At 39.8% G+C, this 14,258-nt stretch overlaps 1 protein-coding gene across 6 annotated transcripts in view; it reads right to left on the reverse strand.

Annotated features, from left to right (window-relative positions):
* Positions 1 to 2,579: 2,579 nt before the first annotated feature.
* The window catches only part of HLF (HLF transcription factor, PAR bZIP family member), a 66,442-nt gene continuing 54,763 nt past the window's right edge, over positions 2,580 to 14,258 (reverse strand). For 3 of the 6 annotated variants that reach the window (XM_026688563.2, XM_087956202.1, XM_087956203.1), the window contains 2 exons: positions 12,999 to 13,219; positions 2,580 to 8,819 (listed from right to left, as the gene is read on the reverse strand). In XM_026688563.2, the coding sequence (XP_026544348.1) occupies positions 8,604 to 8,819; positions 12,999 to 13,219 (437 nt within the window). In that variant the 3' untranslated portion in view covers positions 2,580 to 8,603. Of the gene's footprint in view, positions 8,823 to 12,998; positions 13,220 to 14,258 lie in introns of all 6 variants that reach the window. The other 3 variants (XM_026688562.2, XM_087956201.1, XM_026688561.2) reach the window with 1 other exon arrangement.

The following is a 14,258-nucleotide window of genomic DNA, read 5'->3' on the forward strand; positions in this document are numbered from 1 at the left end:
ATTTAAATACGAATAAAGAAGCATAACCTCAGGTGAGTTGTTTTCTTGTTTCAAGATGAACCTGTTATTGTGGAGCTGTAATGAGGGGAGAATCATGTATTTGTATGGGCTAATAGGTGAGTAAGTATATTTTAAATTAAATTTCCCCAACGTTGGCAATTTTGTCTAGCTCAGCCTTTTCCAGCTCAATGCCCTGAAACTAGGTTGGGAACAATGGTGGGATTCAATTTTTTTTTACTAACCGGTTCTGTGGGCATTGCTTGGTGGGCATGGCAGGGCAAGGGTACTGCAAAATCCCACTAACCTGCTTTCCAGCTCCATCCTCCTTTGCAGGGCAACAAAAGAAGACCCAGCCGATCAGCTGGGACTCGGGAGGCAGAGAATAGGTGGGGGTGGGGCCAGTCAGAGGTGGTATTTGCCGGTTCTCTGAACTACTCAAAATTTCCGCTACCGGTTCTCCAGAACTGGTCACAACCTGCTGAATACCACCTCTGGTTGGGAATCACAACTTCCAGACCTCTTGGACAGCTAGTAGTCCCAAGACCTCTGCAGAAGAGACCATGGAACTGTCATCCTTGGTCTATTCTGGTGTATCTTGCTGATTTCTGCTATTGTCTTCTTAGGAATGCAGAGTTGCAGAATTTTTACTACATTTTGATTGGTTTGGATTTTTATTTTTTGTCGAGCCTGGTAGAGAACAAAGGATCTTTTGAAACTTTTCCTCCCTCTTAAACGGTTTTATTCATTTGGGGGAAATAGAGATTGCAAGGACATGGGAACTAAGAGGAAACCCAGAGGTGGCATTCAGCAGGTTCTGACCAGTTCTGGAGAACTAGTAATGGAAATTTTGAGTAGTTCGGAGAACCGGCAAATACCACCTCTGACTGGCCCTGCCCCCACCTATTCTCTGCCTCCCAAGTCCCAGCTGATCGGCTGGGTCTTCTTTGGTTGACCTGCACAGGAGAATGGAGCTGGAAAGCAGGTTAGTGGGGTGGGAAGGGAATGGGGATTTTGCAGTAACCTTCTCCCAGGTGTGGGGAGGGAATGGAGATTGTGCAGTATCCTTCCCCTGCCACGTCCACCAAGCCACACGACGCCCACCAAGCCACGTCTATAGAACCGTTAGTAAAAAAATTTGAATCCCACCACTGAGGAAACTCTAATGAAAAATTCTCAGCCTGCTTCCAAACTTTAGTTCCCAAGTTTCTTTAGAGGAATTATGATGGCTAAAGTTGCATATTGCAAGGACCCAGATGTTATTGGAAAGATCCATATCTTTAAGCTAAAGAATACGTTATGAAATCTGGATTTGCTCAGCCATTATCTCCTTCTGGCTGTATTCACACAACACACTTAAGCAGGCAAATTAAATATGTATTGATTGCACAATCTATTAAGATTAGTCAGCTTAAGTTTAGGATTTGAGGGGTTATCATTGATTAGTATGTTGTGCAAATTAGTTGCTATCATACTGTAAAGGTGGGGTTTTACTTTTTCTCAAAGGAGAAGGGCATAGCTTCAATTTCTTTCGTCCTTCAGACTCTTGGGCCTCTCTTTTTCCTGATGTGGGGTCCCAGGGGAACTCCAGAAAACGGGCAATGAAGATGAGACAGAAGACCAAAAGATTGGAAAAACTGTGTCCTTTTCAGGAAGGAGCTGAAGATCTATCACCTCATATAGGAAGAAGGGAGACCCTGATTTACTTTTTCATAACCCAATACCCTGTCTACATCCATGTTTTTCAAACTTGACAAAGCACTGTCTACATACTTCAAATGCTTTTTCATGGTGCAACGCAGAACACAACTTTTCTCTTCCAATTTTCAAGCAGTCACTGGTCCAGTATTTCCACCCTCCATGCATTAAGTGAAGGTTTAAAGGAGGAAGGGAGCTACTCTTCAGGGTCCATATAGAAAAGTATGAAGAGGAGTTTACTGTCTCTCTCTCTCCGTTTGAGATGATCTTCTTCAGTGCCTAAACCATCCAGTCCAGGGCTGTCTATAATGTACAGCAGTAGTTCTTAAGAGGAGCTTCCCAACTCTATCTGGAGATGTCAGATGATTCTTTGGCATTCAAACTTCTCAAATAGGGATCTCCAAATCTCCAAACTTGGCCATTTTAAGACTTGCGGACTTCAACTCGCAGGATTCCCCACCCAGTATGGCTGGCTGGGGAGTTCTGGGAGTTGAAGTCTACAAATCTTAAAGTTGCCACATTTGGAGACCCCTGCACTAGAACTACAAACACATTCCTGATTTGTCTTGGGGCTTCAGACTATTTAAGGGGCTGTGCATGGAACAATCATATTTCATTCCCAGCAAGCTTGGGAAAAAGTGTCTGCGCTAATTCCAAATTAATTTCAACTAGGTGTGGAATTAAAAATATAAATACCCAATGCAAGAATTTGCACTGTTGTAAAGCAGAGTCACAAATTCTTTATAAAGACTCATAACAGCAGTTGTGGTCTAACTAACCTTCAGAATCCTGCCTCAACTTTGGAATCTAAAGACCTCTTAAGAAGTTATTGTCTTTTTTATTGTCCTAAGGCAAGAAAGACAAACACAACCTCAGACAAAGAAAAAATTTAAATGTTTTTATTAAACGTTAAAGAATAACAGAAAGATTTGGGCTGAAAAACATACAGAACACAATTCATGTCATGACGTACATTTAATTTGATCTTGTTTGTTAAACTCTTGTGAACAGAGCTCTCCTACAAGGCTGCCAGAAATACAACGGTTGATCACTTGAGAGAGGAAAAAAAGGTGGAACATTTTTCCAAATAAATCAAAAATACCAAAAGCTCATTCTTGCTTTTTCTCAAACACACATGCTAATGCAAGTGTGCATACATGCACACATACCACGCACATACAATTTTTGAAGCAAGAATAAAGGCCAGGGGACCAGTTAACTCAAAAGATAAGGCTAAGTTTAATTCATTGATAACTTACCAAAACCTTACTCAGAAGTAAGCCCACTGTGTGCAAAAATACTAGAGCATATACAATTGTAGCCTAATTTACATCTCACTCTAGCAAATAATGTGCAGTCTTAAATCAATGCAGCACTGAAATAACAGACCACATTTAAAGATGACGTACGTTCCTAACAATACCAGAGGATGGAAAAGCTGTGGCCTTCCTGTTTTAGCCAACTCTTTGCCATACTGGCTGAGGCTGATGGGTATGCAACATCTGCAAGACATCTGGAGGGCGACAGTTATCTGCAAGTTTCATAATGGATGAAATGGTTGGTTCGGGTAATCATTTACTGAGAGATCAGGAATGTTTCTTGCAAACACTTTGCCAGAATTTACACTGGCTTCTTGGTGCAGGTAACCATCAGTCCTTAAGCAGGTGCCTTCCAGAAATATTAGGGGTACTACGGACTTGCTAGCTGGCATGGCTTTGGGCTGGTTCAAAGTATGAGCAATATATTCCCATCACATTTGGGGAATATATTCCTCTCCCAGTTGGGAGAGGCTGGCAGATAGGATTTGGAAGAAGACATCTCTTATTCCAATGGCAGCTTGATTCACAAGCCAATATAGATCTAGCTATGTAATCTGAAATGTGCAGGCAGCTCTCAGGTTTCAGTTCTGATCAGTGGTCGCTGTTGGCCTTGCTCTAGATTCTGCCCATCTCTGGAGAATCCATCCTCATTTGCCCTGTGTTCAAGTCACAGCTGACCTACTCAGCTGTCCTCATTTATGGTGTTTCTTAACTAGTTTCTCTGTTTGTTCTTTTGAGAGAAGCTTACCATTTACCTGTACAGATTCACATGATAAAACTGAATAAACTAGCAGGCCAAGTTGAAGATCAAAATTGGAAGCAAACAAAAGCGTGTTTGGAGAGCAGATCAAGTGTGGGCATCTGGTTGCTTTGTTGTGTGTTCAAGGTGGTGTATTGTGTGTAACTATGGATTATTCACAGAAGCCACTGCATAATTTGACAATGGCTTCTATAATTCGATAGGGTTGTCCTGTCTGGAAATTAAGTGATCCTACAATGATAAAGTAACTGGTATTTCTAATATTAACAGCTCTGTATCCACATCTTTACATCTCAAAACAATTTGTGAAATTATATTTCTTTAATGTCACCATATCCATAATTGACTTAAAACTGTCTAGCCTGCAAAACATCTTTGTTAATTTGATTTTCCATACTGGCACCTCCAGACAAGACAAAATGATGAGTTAGACCATTAAAATATTTGGGATTTGGGGGAAATGAACAGAGTCTCTGTTCACAACTTCTTAAACTAGGCTTGTTTTACACTCAGTGAAAATTATTATCTTAATATTTATTTTTACTTTCACAACACACAAACTTTTAGAAAGAAATATTTACTGGCCAGTAGAGGATTGTTTATCCCCTAAAGACGATTACTCAAAGCTGAAATAATTGTCCAAAAAATCTATTAAAGTATTTAGGATACTGAGATATATTTTCAATCTTTCCAGAAAGTCCTCTAAGAATGGCAACATTTCTTTGTAATTGTCCAAAACTTTTGTTTAAATTACTTTTAATATAATGTAATCTTGTGTAACAGAAATGCACTTGCTTTGGTGAAAAAAGTGATCTAGAAAGATATATGGCACTGTAATTCGTTGAAAAAAGTGATCTAGAAAGACATGTGGCACCGTAATTAAAAAATACCTTTCCCTACCTTTCCTGTAATTCCCCAATTCAAAAAAGCACCACTTCAAGTATAATGAAAGCCAAGTATGGCTCAAGTAAGTCACATGGCTTTGCTCATTCTTGTATTCAACCAGTGAGAGAATGAGACTGTGCAAGAAAATTGAAACAACGGACCTCTAGAAGATGCCAGAAGGAAAGTAGTAATAATAAAGGAGAATATTTGTAGCTCAGGGTTAACATGAGAAAGCAGTAAGCATGAAGACAGAGTGTGGAATCTGTGCTGTCTAGAAGTTGTTGGACTTGTTGGTCAGCATTAGCCAACATGTGTAAGAGTAAACCACGAGAAGCTATGTGGTTCCACAAGCAGAAAGACTGCCTTACAGAAAACTGTGGGCACCAAAATTGGCATAAGAGGAATTCAGTTGGGACAAGTGTGTCAAACAGGATACCAGGGTAGGAAAGGAGCAACTAACCTGGCCTCTTGTCTAACGTGCGAAATAATTCTTACTGCTTCTAAATGGTCCCCCCAAATCAAACTCCCTTTCTAAACCTGGAGAAGTACACAGAGCTACACTGCTAATCACCTAAAAGAGCTGCAGCTGGCTGGGAATTGTGGATGCTACAGTCCAATGCAACTAGAAGTCCAATATTTGGGGAGGTACCTGAAGCAGAGAGCTTACCTGCTCTCTCTCTTACCTGTACTGAGTTGAAAAATAGGGCTTCTGTTTTAGTTCTGTTAAGCTGTGCATTGGGAGAGGTCTGGGCAGACACGCCAGCCTTCTCAGCTGTCTTTTCAAAGAAACCTGCTTCAATCTGCAAGAATTATACGTATCCAAAACTTTAACCGTGGATACAAAACCTCACCACGGGATAGAAATCTCAAAAAGGATTGATGTAAGCTCTGTGAGCATTATTATTATTCATGCTGCCCAATCCCCAATGTATCTGCACCCCGGTGACAGATGTCACTTTTGTCCAACCAATTAATTGCATTTTTTAAAAGAACAGCTGAGCTGTATTTGCTCAGGAGAAATTTGAAAAGACTGCAGCAGACATGCAGAAAACATTCTAGAGTCCTGCCTATCTCTATGAGGCCCCAGCCCCTTTTGCATGGAAGTTTACATGAGGTTGGAAGAAATTCTACAGGCCTTTATGTGGAAAGGGGGGTGTGCATAAGCCTTTTCATATAGGGACAGTTGCTAAAGTGGGGTACACTAAGAAAAAGAGAGCCTTCTATTGCACCCAATGGGATCCTTCCAGAAGGAAGCAACTGAGCCCAGTGACATGGATCACTCTCTAACTGAAAACACAAAACTATGTTGATGTGCCAGTGGCAACCGTACAATATCATCATTTTTTAAAAAAGCCCTAAAAGCATTTCTTCGGTATTCAATATTCATGAATATATAAAGAGATATATTTTTGTCATTAAAGTGAAATAATCTAGTTTTTTTAACCCTCTCTTTGCTAAAACATATGATATATATCTATCTTATTCTTTTTCCCAAAATACAGAATCAACATTTGTCCTTGAAAAATACTGTACAGGAAAAAAAGCACACTCTAAAGATTCCGTATAAATTTTATACATTTTATAATAATCAATTTCTTTTGGTCTTCAGGAAACATTTAAAAGAACTGAATTAACCATAGTATGACAACAACAACACTTTTCAATATATATATCTGCATCTCTTACATTCATTTCCTCCCCACCCTCCAAAAATACTTTATATAATATAGCATAAGTTTAGAAACAAATCATAGCTGGAGAAAAAACAGGAGAATCTTTGAAAACAATCAGCTCATCATACAATCACAGCAGCATGCCAAGGCAAAAAAAAAAAAAAAACCCTGCAAATGTGACTTCTAACTGAATCAAAGCCATTTGAGGGGGAAAAGAAGAAAAACCCAGCAGGTGGGAAATCTATGGAAATGATATTGCACACAGTAGACTAAAAAGCTGAATTCAAAGTCTTTCCTAAGAAATAAGTATTTCAGAATGTCTAAGGGAGCTTCTTAGTCATCCAGGTCATGATTGACCCAAAAGTGTTTTTTCCAAAGGCAACTGGGCTTTCCTGGTTTTTTTCCTTGAAGACATTTTGCTTCTCATCCAAGAAGCTTCTTCAGTTCTGTTCAGTTCTTAAGATCTGAAGAAGTTTCTTGGATAAGAAGGGAAAATGTCTTCAAGGGAAAACAAAGAAAGTCCAGTTGCCTTTGGAAAAAGCACCTTTGGGACAAGAATTTCAGAAATTGAACATCAGTGGAAATAAAAAATACAAGTCTACTCAAACTCCAAAGAGAGTGTAATGTAGGCCTTTTTTTATTTTGGTTTCCAGTTCTCTGGTCAGTGAACTATCTTGATTTTTGTATAGAGTTTCATCCTGACCAAGCATGGCAATCAGCATCACTTCTACACACCAAGGACAACACTGGACTCTTTGGGTGATGGGCCAAAGGCAAGCATCACTTGACCCCAATAGTGGATTGATCCAAACTCCTTCAGTTATGCCAATCGCAGATTGGTTAAGGGCAAGGACTAGGATCTGTACAAAAAGCAGCAGATGTTAACAAGAGCAGCTTGACCATCAAAAGCAGACAAGCTCTCTCCCAATGGCCAAATTCAAAAGCCCTGTGAACTGAGCAGATTGGAGAAAGATTTGCAGAAGCAGCTTAGCAGGTCATTAGCTGAATTGACACCCTGAATTTCCCAAAAATTTAACTGACAGCTTTTAGATTTCCACTTGCTGGTCGCAAAGTATAAAATAAATCAGATGAAAGATAAAGTTAACCTGCTCAGTTCTTGATAAGATTGAAACAAGCATTTCAGAGTTGGAGTCTGTTAACCTTAAGTGTTTTTGCACACCTGTATAATTTAGTGTTGTGCCCTGCCCATCACAGAAAAAGGGGAGGAGGGATGGAAGAAGCAAAAATTTAATTCACCTAAGGCAGGAATATGCTTTGGCCTTATCCGTACAGTATGCATGGATACTGTACAGACATCTGATGAACATGTTTTTGCTTGTCTGGTTAGGGGTCATTTTTAGGCAAACTATGAAGAAATCTTTAATGTTTTAGGAAAAAAGCGCACTAAAACAGTATTAGGGTACCAAAGTCATCCAATGCCCACGAGAAATATTTTAATCTGTACAAGAGAATTACTGATTATGCCTAGGGGATGCGGTCTATTTATAATTTTAAAGCAATGAAAGGAAAGTTAGCTATCCCTTATTTCTGTACAAGGAGGATATAGAATACATAATGAATCTGAAGATCTATTTTATTTACCAAAATGTAAAAACATACAGTAAATGAAAACCGAAACAAAATAAAAAGGCGAATCTATAAATTAGTATCTCTGCAGTATAGCATGAATATCAATTGTGCATAATTATCAGTAAGTTTACACTGCCTGATGTGCCTTATTGAAATAACAAAGCAAAAACAGCTTTTTCTTCTTTCTCTTGTTCTTTCTCATTACCAGGGTGCTTTTCTTTCATTTTCTTTCCCAAGTTAAATCAAAAGAATGGGATAGGATAAGACAAAAATACAGTTTAAGCAGCACTGGAAAATATATACATACATATCTAGATGCATGTATTCCATAAAAAGTTTATTATGGCCAGTCTCAGCCAACCCAACCCTACAAAGAGGGTTTCATAAAAACACAGGAGCCAAGGCAGACATGCACACTTATTCACAAGCATACCTGCACGGGTGTGCACACGCACACACGCACATGCATACACAGAGGTTGTACACTGGTTCTGGTTCTGCTTTCTGTTAAAGTGCCCATGACTGAAAAGTTGGTTTGGGTGAGGTGCTATCAAACAGGAAACACACTGTCCCATCTATTTAAATGCCAAACTACAAAATAAAATTAAAAAAAAAATAAAAAGTAGATGGGAAGAAAAGAAATGGGGGTGGGGGTGGATGGGAGGGAGGGTAGGAGGCCATTTAGAGAGGACCATGCCGGGCTTCATACTTGACAAGCACGTTCTTGCATTTGCCCAATTCTTTCCGTAGGTCAGCCACCTCCTGGCGCAGGGCCGTATTCTCCTTTTCAAGGAACGAGGCACGAATAGCAATCTGGTTTTCCTTCAGCCTTCGGGCATCTCTGGATCGCTTGGCAGCCATGTTGTTCTTTCTACGTCTTGCCCAGTATTTGTCATCCTGCTCATTAATCACAGAGGAAAAGAAAACCGGTGTTAGATTTCAGTAGACGAATAGAGGTCTATAAGGCGTCAGCCGGGCTGTAGGTATTCTGTGTGTTTAACTCAAACACTGTTGTGTTGAAAAGCAAGTGCAATATGACACTTGCAGGGCTGGGATATCTTCTAAAACAGAAATAGATACAAACTGCCTATCTACTTGTACAGTTTGTATTTCAATGCTTGTTTTTAATAGATGGATGGATGATAGAAAGAAATAGATGTTAATAAATGAGAGAGAGAGGGAGGGAGGGTCAGGGGTGGGATTCTACCAGTTCGCACCTATTCGCTAGAACTGGTTGTTAACATTCTAAGCAGTTTGGAGAACCGGTTGTTAGAAGAAATTACTGGCCTAATCCTGTAAGGAAGGCAGGAAGGAGACATTCTGGTGTTGCTTACAGAAACTGCCTCTCTGTTAACCCTTATTACATTCTTGGTAGGACTAGACTTCCTCTCTCAGGAATGTCTCTGGAGTTTTTTTTTCCTCCTTTGCTGGTACTTTGCTTGTGGGGAATGACCATTCAAAGTTACAATGGCACTGAAAAAAGTGACTTATGAACGTTTTTCACACTTACGACTGTTGCAGCATCCCCACAGTCATGAGAGGCCAGGTGAGGAAATGCATGTCTCGATGTGAGTGATGTTGAGTTGACCACGCCCAGCTAGTCACATGACCACCAAGCCATGCCCACCAACTAAGCCACACCCACAGAACTGGTTGTTAAAAAATTTGAATCCCACCCCTGGGGAGGGTGGATGGGTAGATGATAGAAATAAATATGATAGATGGATAAAGATGAATAGATAGATAGATGATAGATAAATAGATAGATAGATAGATAGATAGATAGATAGATAGATAGATAGATAGATAGATAGATAGATAGATAGATTAGAGATAGCGATGGATGGAGGGGTGGATGATAGAAAGAAATAGATAAGTTAATAAATGATAAATGGAGATACACAGACAGAAAGATAGGGATAGATAGATAGATAGATAGGTAGATAGATAGATAGATAGATAGATAGATAGATAGATAGATAGATAGATAGATAGATAGATAGATAGATAGATAGATATAGATTAAAAAGTAGATGATATATGGTGAAATACCACGTAAACTAGTGGAATCGTCATGATCTAGCAAAATAATGAGGTGATAAGGAAACTTTTAAATCTTTAGAGTTTTATTGTGCACTGCTCAGAAAATCCCTCTCTGAAAATGTGAAAAATAAATAAAATTTTACAACTGAATTGAGGCATCTTCTTGATCCTGGCATCCAGTGGAATGATAACCCCTAGCATCGCAAGTTAATCAGGGTCATGGGAGCCAATGCACCAAGAGGATGCCAGGTTAGGAAGACAGGTGAAGAAAAATCAAAGAGAATCAGGAAAAGGACTTCCCCAGTTTGTTTGATGGAATTCTTTCTCCTTTCTTGCAATTTAAACAATAAAAGTTCCACTCTTCCAATTTAAATAGTAGAACTCCTTTGCTGGATAATTTGCATCTTAATTAGATAAAGCCATTTCTTGTTTTTTTTTAATTGTTAAAGTATGGTATTTTTAAAGATGTGTATTTCAAATCTTACTTAAATCTTACTTAGCACTCAAAAGAACTTGTCAATAAATTCACTGGAGCTCACTTCCAGGCAATTGCGCAAAGGATCACATTTCTAATCCATAAACCTAATTATCAGTGGATCATAACTTAGGTGTGGATATCTTTTAACTCAGGTTTTTAGCAAAGTACTAGGGCCTATGTGGAAGGCCTAGCACATTGCTAAAACCCTGAGTTAAAAGATACCCTTTGAAGAGATAAAATGAATAAAGTAGGAAATAAATGTGCAAATCAGGTGGAAATCAGTGGTGGGATTCAAATTCTTTTACTACCGGTTCTGTGGGCGTGGCTTGGTGGGCGTGGCAGGGGAAGGATACTGTAAAATCTCCAGTCAGAGGTGGTATTTGCCGGTTCTCCGAACTACTCAAAATGTCTGCTACCTGTCCTCCAGAACTGGTCAGAACCTGCTGAATACCACCTCTAGTGGAAATGACTAGGAATCAACAGGAGCTAGTATAATGACTGCTGCACTTCATAGCTTTTCCCTGGGCCTACAGTGATAAGAAGGAGGAAGTGTTTTTAACTCCTGTTTTTCTTATGCTCATTTTTCCCCCAAATGCCGTCCTGGGAATAATGTTGAACTGACAACCAAAAGCCACTTCAGCATGGTCAGAATGTATTTATGTATTTAAGAGACTTGTATGGCTATTCAACTTATGTGCCATAATCCTGGATGGCTTACAGCACCAGTGATATAAAACAATAAAGCCGGTATCTAAATAACAATTCTTGGCATCCCACTCACCAATGAATGAAAAAACCTACCATCATTAGATTGCAGCTTCACCTCACTTGAAAGAAGGACCTGGCTTTTAAAACTTTCTGGAAGGCTTGAAAGGTGGGATCTGCAGAAAGGAGGGTGTTTTACAGGGCAGGGGCTATTCTGCTGAAAATATTTCTCACATCAACCCCCCCACAGGGGGTCTCCTGGTTCCTCCTTACCCAGAAAGCACCTGGTCATCTGAACAAAATCAATAGCCGAGCCCAATAGCCTGACTCCAAAATTAAAGCATTTTAAGATTGCCTAATGAATCTCTCTCTTTTTAGCTAGAAGGATGGTAAACTGCCTCATGTATTTCTGCAGTGCCTACTTCCCATCTCCTTCCTCTCCAGGGGGAAAAATAAGTAACTTTAAATTCAATTCGTTCTTGTATTACCAAGGCCACGTACATCTCTTATATTAAAAAAAAAAATTACAAAATTAAAACCTTTAATCAGTGGTGGGATTCAAATAATTTAACAACCGGTTCTCCGCCCTAGTGATTTCTTCCAACAACCAGTTCACCAAACTGCTCAGAAAGTTAACAACTGGTTCTCCCAAACTGGTGCGAACTGGCTGGATCCCATCACTGCCTTTAATCCCAGCCTGAAAGGACAGGAAGCATCTGAAATCACATATATGTCCAGAGACTATCAATGGATCTAATTTGTGCTTGCCTCTCTACCTGAATTCTGCAATCAATTTAACCCAAGGAAGCACAAGCTCGGGTCAAGCTTTTTGCTAAGAATGGAACGAGATGAAGCAACACAAATGCCAGGAAGTCACTGCCTATAATTTCAATCCACAGAGATCATCAGCAACTCATTTCTAAGGCTTCTCGGTGTTTAATGGCTGGAAAAGTCTTTTTTTAAAAAAAACACCTCTCCTCCCCCTTTGTTATTCTGTTCCCAGGTTTATATTTCTGAGGTGAATGCAAAGACACATCTAGAGAGTTTCTTAATTTTTTCAAGACCACAGAATTATATATCAAACAAGACTGGCTTTTTAAATAAAGAAAGCTGGGTGACTCTTTTAAAATAATTGAAGTAATACGTGCTGTAATAACTCAACTTGCTTAAGGGAATTAGCACCTCCACCTCACCTGAGCTGGCTCTTTTTAGCTCTCTCACAAATCTTTCTGAACAATCTCCGCAGTCCTGTGCATTTTAGAAGCCTGGGATTTAGAAGCAAGATTTATCGCATCTGCAATTCTTCACAGTTATCCTATTTATAATTGGTACAGCGTATGTCCAGCATTCAGAGCTCAGAGAAGAATTGAGAATTTCAATTCAAGGTCTATTCCTTTGGAAGTAGCCCACTGAACAACATCTGATTTCAGGTAAAAAGAACACCACATTTCCCTAAAAGGAAGACAATCCTGAATTTAAGGTGATCCCACCACCTTGTCCACTAAGAGGAAGAGTACAAAAATTAAAACGAGTACAGGGGGAAAAAACCTCTGCAATTTCCAATTTCCTTAGGTTAAGAATCTAGGATTGTCAACTCCAGCTGAACCCACTCTTGGAGATTCAGTTGGAGCTCTCCATTCCACGTTCTCATAATGCAATATTTGTTTATTGCTGCCAACTCTACCACATTAAATTGCTGTCCTTCCTAACTCTATCACAAGCATAGGAGAAGCCAGAAAAAAAGACACAGTTTCTTTAAGAAGTTATCAACGGATTTGACTTATCTACCCTCTGCATGCTCCAATTTATCTTTTCCCTCTGCACGGCCCTAGACACCAGTCCCAAGTTACCTTCAGATCTTCGGGAATGAAGACTTTGCGAGCTTTCTTAATCATCGGCTGGGGCTTGAGCTCCTCCTCAGAGAACTTGCGCTTGCGAGGGTCAAATATTTCCTGACCAGGAATGCTAGAAAGAGCAAGATCGGCAGGGTCTGGTTCATACCCAGCTTGAACCTGAATGCTGTCGGGATCAATGGGACTTGGCGTGTTTCGGTTTGTAGGCAAGATCTGACCTGAAGAAACAAAGAAACAAACAAAAAAGATGCTTTATCAATACAAGAAAATATTTGTAGCTTAGGTTGACCTGTGGTATTCTGAGCTTGGTGGTTTTCTTGCAGACATTTCATTACCCAACTAGGTAACATAATCAGTATTAGAAAGGAATGAAACCCCCATTTCTTCTAATACTGATTATGTTCCCTAATTGGGTAATACAGCATTACTATATCCTACAGTGGACAGGACAAGCCTGCATGTTATGAACAGAGAGCAAACCCCACTCATTCCTAGCACTGAAGGGTAGGAAATGAAACATCACCAAGGTCTCTCAGAGAGACCAAGGACACCACAAATGATGCTTTGAAACAATAAAACAATATTGCTCAGTTAACCACCTTAACCCCCAAAGACTATTATCTGTCACATTTCCACTGTCTTGTCCTTTAAGTAAGTTGGTGCTTACACCCCCTCTATTTAGGGAAGCAAGCCCTGGTCGGTTTGTAATATACTTTGTCTTCTCTCTGCTTTTAACTGAATGCTCTCAAAGCCATATTCACTGGACTATCTGAGGACATAAGAAGAACCAATATTCTGCCACAGAGTGGCCAACTAGGCCAACTCAGGAAGGGCAGACACATGGACAGGAGAGCAACGGCCCTTTCCCACTACTGTACTGTTCTCTAGCAATTAGCATTAAGTCATTCTGTCTTTGACCCAAGGTGTAAAGTTACCAAGAATAATATCAACTGATATATATCCTAATTATAGTTATTTGGTAGACACTGGTGTTTATATCACATAACAGCCTTTTAGGAAACTTAAGTCTGAGACACGATGAGAAGCTTAGATTTATACAAGTCTCCAAACTAAGTATAGCAAAGTTGTCAAACTCCTGGCCTATGGGCTGGATGCATCATGTGCTGGCCATGCTACGCCCGGTTTAGCGAAGGGGGGGAAAAAGTCCCAATACGTCACGTGACGACGTGAGTTTGACACCCCTGAAGTATAGCTTCAAGAACTGAATCCAGTTTACCTCTCCTGTTTTCACTTAAG

This window comes from Notechis scutatus, chromosome 2, assembly GCF_049901735.1.
Source record: "Notechis scutatus isolate UNSWTSFEM ecotype Mainland chromosome 2, rNotScu1.2, whole genome shotgun sequence".
Lineage (NCBI taxonomy): Eukaryota > Metazoa > Chordata > Lepidosauria > Squamata > Elapidae > Notechis > Notechis scutatus.